Source organism: Coffea eugenioides, chromosome 8, assembly GCF_003713205.1.
Source record: "Coffea eugenioides isolate CCC68of chromosome 8, Ceug_1.0, whole genome shotgun sequence".
In the NCBI taxonomy this organism is placed as follows: domain Eukaryota; kingdom Viridiplantae; phylum Streptophyta; class Magnoliopsida; order Gentianales; family Rubiaceae; genus Coffea; species Coffea eugenioides.
Window position 1 is genome coordinate 29,657,195 of NC_040042.1, and position 6,634 is coordinate 29,663,828.

General features: G+C 38.3%; 2 protein-coding genes across 2 annotated transcripts; both read right to left on the reverse strand.

Annotated features, from left to right (window-relative positions):
• Positions 1-378: 378 nt before the first annotated feature.
• On the reverse strand, positions 379-1,495 carry LOC113780501. The gene is made up of 3 exons (XM_027326300.1): positions 1,034-1,495; positions 728-935; positions 379-662 (listed from the first exon to the last, which is right to left on the reverse strand). The coding sequence occupies exons 1-3, from the start codon at positions 1,493-1,495 to the stop codon at positions 379-381; spliced, it is 954 nt and encodes a 317-aa protein (XP_027182101.1).
• Positions 1,496-3,891: 2,396 nt separating this feature from the next.
• On the reverse strand, positions 3,892-5,698 carry LOC113779956 (alkane hydroxylase MAH1-like). Its single transcript, XM_027325755.1, has one exon. It carries the CDS (start codon positions 5,663-5,665, stop codon positions 4,124-4,126), a length of 1,542 nt encoding a protein of 513 aa, XP_027181556.1. The 5' UTR covers positions 5,666-5,698; the 3' UTR covers positions 3,892-4,123.
• Positions 5,699-6,634: the final 936 nt, after the last annotated feature.

Sequence of the window (6,634 nt, forward strand, 5' to 3'; positions counted from 1 at the left end):
TTTCCACTCCCTACTCTGCCTCTGCCTTCATTCTTCCTCCATTTTGAGGCTTTGTCATCAATCTTGCGGTCTCTCTCTTCACATATTTCCCTTCATCCTCTAGCCCTATTAGCCACTGATGGAATTAAACTAAACTTGATTACCAACTTTTCTTTTCAAGTGTTCACCAAATGTGAATAAGCTGGTTGTCTCCAAGGCTGGTGGGTATCTCGTTGGATTTGGGCAGACTATGGCGGGGATCAAATAATTTGTGACCGCAACTTAGAGGAATCAAATTGCATTTTTCAATATTTTAAGACTTATTTGGAAAATAAACAGGACAAGCCGGTTGCCTAACTTTCCTTTTTTTTTTTTTTGATAGCAAACTAGAAAATTTCATTAAGGTGAGGATAGGTCCGCCGAAATTGCGGAAAGAAGAAAAGGTGGTGGAGAATAACTCCAACTACAGATATCTGAAATAGAGCTAGCATTTCTAGCTAATAAATGTGCTGGCACATTGGCCTTTCTAGGGACCCAATTAGCCTCCCAAGCGGCGAAGTTCTGTAACCTAACAAAGATATCATCTAACAGCACCCCGTAGGCGGAGTCATTAGATTCCATAAGCTTAAGTATGTTGATGATCTTCAAAGAGTCGCCTCCAAAATAATGTTGGGCACTTTCCACTGAAGCAGTAAGGAAATTGCAGTTCTTGCAGCATAGGCTTCGATGACCTCAGGGGAAAAGATACCAAAGATTTTGTGAGAAGTTCCTGCAACAAAATTGCCCCGCTCGTCCCTCACAACAACTCCAACACCAGAGTAGCCATATTCGGAGACAACTGCGCCATCGAAGTTTGCCTTTAGGAAGCCCACAGGGGGCTTTTTCCAGTGGAGTGGAGCAATGGAAGTACGGATTGGAGTATTTGGAGATGTGTTGGCTTCCCGATACTTCTGTAACTGATAGAGAGAGAGATTAGACTGAGCAGATCCCGATATGAACCATCGAATAAAACACCATTTCGGTTAAGCCATAGATTCCAAAGAATTATGGCTACCAATTCCATGTCCCGCTTCTTCAAGAGATTCAGAAGGCCAAGCAACCAAGAAGAAACCTGATTGGCGGAGTCTAACCTTATCTTTAGTGTAAGAAAACTGAGGGCCCAAGCCTGAACTGCTACCGGACAGCACAGGAAGAGGTGATTAACATCTTCAACAGAGGCCTTACATAAAAGGCACGTAGGGTCAAGGTAGACTCCACGGCTATTCAACGTGGAAGATGTAGGTAGAATACCCTTGCAGATACGCCACAAGAATATCTTGACTTTACTTGGTGTGTTGAGCTTCCACAGGCGAGGCCAAACATCCTTCACCGAGCCATTACTCCCTGAAGCTACATCTTGCCAGCTTGTAGATTGTGTTTTGATAAGGTGGTAGGCACTTTTCACTATGGAGCCATTTTTAGAGTAGTGCCAGATGAGCTTATCTTGATTTCGACTATCTTCCAATAGAATACCCATAATCAGCTCAATCTCATCCTACCAAAAAGCTCCTGAAGCAACTCAACTTTCCATTTCCTGCTATTTCTGTCAATTAAACAATCCACAGTGGAATCATCCGGCAGCGCATCAGAACAGGATATAATTTTGAAAGTAGAAGGGCGTGGAATCCACCTATCCTTCCAAATTCTGATATGATTCCCGTTTCCAACTCGCCATCTACTACCAGAGAGTAAATATCTTCGAACAGCGCACAATCCCCAAGTAAAAGAAGGCCTGGAAGTAGGCTCGTCATAAAAAAAGTCCGTAATGGATTGTCCGTAATTCCAAAATGAGTTACGGATTGAAATAATAATTAATCTTTCCTATATTATATACTGTCAGCGTTGGATGAATGACAAATATGTAAAATTTGAATTTAAAATTTAACTTTTATACATATGTCATGGATTTAACGGTAATAGTATACACACTATAAATATATATAAAATTTACTCATATAATAATAGTACTTTCCCTCAAGTTTAATAAACACATCAAGCTCCATAACTTTCCTAAGAGTAAAGAGTTACTGACAAATCTAAGCCAGTAATAGTTTCTAAGCAAACGTTTTACCTGCTAATCCGGTCAAATGTATTATCCTACCGAAAGACTTCCCAAATTTCTTTTCCCTCCTTCTGACTAATAAGCCCTGAGCCCAGCTTTCTAATGTCTCAGCAAACCCTACTTCCCTCATCCATGAGCTTCTTTCACCGTCCTCATCCTTCTTCAGTTTCTCTTATCTTCCTTAATCCTAGACGCTTCTAGGTGGATACCTATATTTCCTTTCACCATTTTCACAGCCTACCTGCATCCCCTCATTCATTTACATTCTTTTTAATGATCAAATATTGGACTTTAACAATGATTAAGAATGGCGCTTCTTTATTATTCAATGTAACCTAAATACTACACAATATCACATGCACGTTTTGAAAAATTTGATTGATGCTTCTTCATTTAACTCCGGCGAAAAGCAAAATTGCATAAATAACAATTTATGAAAAATTTGGGAAATCAACCACAGAAAGATAACAAAACTCATAAACTAGTTAACTAACCATATGGATTGAGATTAATATGATGTTATATTTTTTTTATAAAAAAAAGAATTCGATACAGAAAAGGGTGAGATTTAAGAAGTAAAAAGGGGGAGAACCTAGGATATTTAGGTTTTGATGCCTCAACTTAGTTAATAGATAAAGACTTCCTTGGCTAATATAATATTATTGTGATTAAAGTTTGTAGTCTGGAGTACCAAACTTCATGCACGAATTGGAAGAAGTAAAGGTGAGCTCCTTTTAATAACCATGCATATTATGGACTCTTTAGTCATGATGAATATGAAAGCATGATATACTAAACCCAATGCCTCAGAATTTCTGGAATCTCAACATTAGTTATTTGGGATGAAGGTCTTCTCAGTTATGCTTTATCTTTTACTTATGGGCAATATAGATACATAAAAAAAGGAAAAAAAAATACTTAAGTTAGATCATCCACACTTTTGTATAGCATAGGAAAGATTAAGTTATTTTGACAGATACCCACTATGAATTATTTTGACAGGTCAGCTTCAATTTGAAAAGATACCTGATTTCCCCTTTACCCACTATTAGGCCTACTACAGCACGTTGGTCACCCTTTATAAGTACACAATTATTTGTGGACGAACTTGATCCAAAGAAAACGTGATCTCCTATGCCAACCAGAGTCATTCTAGGTCCGGATAGCTTAATTATGTTAAGAAAATAAAATAAGAGTGCAGAAATTTCACAAACAAATTTCACAAAAGAAAGGGCATTTGTTGATAATTCTTGAGGCATGCACAAATACTATCTTTAAGGTGTTTATTGCCTCCATTACACTTAGTAATTTGCTTTTAGGTTAAGGCAATATATCTCTAGGATACAATAAGAATAAATAACTTTTGATAGCAAAACTAAAAGGCATTTTTCTAAGAAAGGATCAAAATGGCTAAGTAAGTTTGTTTTACTAAAAGCTTGTCATTTATATAGGAAAAACAACCCAGAAGACATTAAAACTAAGGGGTCACAATTTCCTCACTTCAATGATCATCAAGAGACTGCTCAAGTCTCCTTTAATAGGCAAAAACATGCCAAAACTGTTTTCTCACTATAATGACCATCAAGAGATTGCAATTAGTCTCCTTCAATGAACAAAAACATGCCAAATTTTGTCCAATATTTTGAATTCGACAAGCTTTATTTCTATTTCAATTCACAAACTATTCCAACAAATTATCACCATGTCAGTAGCTTATCTATCTATTACAGGTGCGTTCCCTTTTCTGCAACAAGGACCTTTGTTTTCTTCCCATTTGATACAACTGGTAGGACAGAACTGGAGAGCAAGTGTAACAGCAGTAGAGTATTATTGAACATTACAAAAAAGAAAAATCGTTCGAAACGTACTTTAAATTCACCATCCAAATAAGTACAGAGTATACAGGGGAGACAATTTTTTTTTTTACAACAAAAGTTTCAACTAGAAGGATTAAACATCAGTACCAAGGATACATATTACAATTCTTCGTCGCCTGATGATCTTCACAAGCATATAGGGAGTGATGATTTCAAGGCTACAAATTCATCGATTTCTTTGAAAGAGCCTCACCATTAAACCCTGTTTCATTTGGATAATAATGGAGTCACCAGGGGAAATAGGATGACCATCCACCACTTGGACGTGGTAATTGTAGATGATGGAGGCTGCCACCATTTTCATCTGAACAAAAGCCATCTCCTTGCCCAAACAAGTCCTTGGTCCGGCATTAAACGCAGGGAACTTGAAGGAAGGTTCGTGCCTGATTCTCCCCCGTTCCGATATCCACCTTTCAGGCTTAAACTCCAAGCAATCTTCACCCCATAAGGACTCCATCCTCCCCATGGAGTAGAAGAAAAGAATCAGTTTGGTATTTGGTTCGACGCGTACACCACTTGGAAGAATGTCGGCCTGGACTGGAGCTTTGTGCTCTAAAGCCACGGGCGGATATAGCCTGAGAGCTTCACAGAGAGCAGCATGGAGGTAAACGAGTTTATGGGACTGTTGGACATTGAAGAGCCTCGAATCTTGACCTTGTTTCACCACGTCCAACTCATTTGCTATCTCTTCAAGAATCTTCTCCTCAGCCCAAGGATTTGTTGCAATCAGCCAGAAAAACCATGTGAGAGCTGTACTGGTGGTGTCTCTACCAGCAAACATCAAATTCAGAATGTTGTCTCTCATGAACGCTTTTGCATCGCGAATACTATTGTTTGTCTCCTCGTAAGCCTCCATTAAAGTGGTTAGTCCGACAAACCTGCGTTCCTCGTCAAACATTTTACTCCGTTTTTCTTGCTTCAGTGATATGCGAGGGTAAATGAATTGATCAAAAGCATCCCAAGCTTTGCTCAGCTTCTTCTCTTTACCGATTCCTAGCCATTTCTGAAGCTTCCAGTAGCGCTCCGGCAATATGTGCCTATGTAACAGGACTAACGCTAGATCGTTGAAAGCCTTCTCACATGGAATGTTTGGCAAATCCAAGGATAAGCTGCCTGGGTCATGGTCGAGTACCAATTTTGATATGCTATCAAAAGCGAACCTCTGGAATATGTCTTGCAAGTCAAGCTGGGATCCTGTTTTTGCACAGTTTTGTAAAACTGGGAGGAGCCCTTTTTCCACTTTGTCCCAAACAGTTACTTCCAATAGTTTCAGGAAACTGGGGTGGTGCATAAGCGACAAAGTTACTCTCCTGTGAGTTTCCCATAACTGGGAATCAGCATTGAAAATCCCATCTCCCAAAATATCAAATATTTTCCTGAATTCGGGACCCTTTGGGTAGTTTGAGAAGTTTTTGCTGAGAATGTAATGGATGTTGGCAGGATCACAGGTGAGGACCATGTGCATATTAGCAAACCAAGGGCCGCTGGCCTCGAAGGTGCCTCCACTCTCTTTAAGAACCTCTGTTCCATAATCTTGTAGCCTGTGAGAGTTCCGAACAAGCCCTGGCATCATACCGATGACTGGCCAGTTTGTGGGCAGTGAGCTATTTCTCCACCGCCGGCAAAAACTGTAGTAGTAACAGAAAAGAAAAAAGAAACAAAATAGTGCAGGAAGAGTTTCAAGATATGATTGAATACTGTAAGCCATCAGAGCCGGTCTGTTTCTTGTCGATATTCTCAGGCCTGCAAGTCTCCAAGATCTCTGGCCCTGCCTTTTATAAAGGGATAATTTTAGAAACCTCCTTAAAGTTTCTAACAATTTCACTTAGCTTCTCCAAATTTAAAAAATTACATTGATCTCCCTTACTTTTGTTGTTTAAGTAATAATTTAGATCCAACCGCCTATGATCATATTGAAATATCCCACAATACCCCTTTAAAATGTTATGCTTCAAAAGAAAATGGAAAAGGATTTACTCATCAATTCAAAATAAATAAATAAATTTTAAAGTTCGCCCATAATATGCTAAACCCAAAACCTTACCATACTAAACCAAATTCTAATAATTTTGTCATTCCCAAAATTCCCCGAATTGCTTCCTCTGTAAATCAATCATAACCATCAACTAAAACACTATCTAAAAACTTTTCACAACCTCATCGTTTCCCAAACTGACACTGTATTGACTCTGTTAAACAATACTTGCAATTATATTATGAAATGAATGTATATAAAAAAAAAAATAAATAAAATCGAAACACCATCTCACGGTAATATTAAGAGCAACCCCAAGCTCTGATGGCGCTTAGAAATAGAGAACAAATTAATCTTCGTAGGAAACCACAACAAACAGTTGCAAATCCAAAAAGAAAAAAAAAAACCATGTGAAGATATCAATATCCTAGTACGTAACAGGACATAATGGCAGAATCCTTATCATCGTTGTTCCTCTTCTAGCCATTACCTGTTAGTTTCATTTATTATCTTTGTCACAACTATCTTCTTAATCTCCATCTAATTTGACTGTTAAATTCTATCGACTTCCGCAACTTGAGGTTTTATCGATTTTGATTCTTAACATATGCAACCCATACTGAGAGTAGGAAAAAGAAGAAAAAAAAAAGTGGCCGATAGTACAATAACAAGGAAAGACAGAAGAAAGTAAGAAAAAAATAA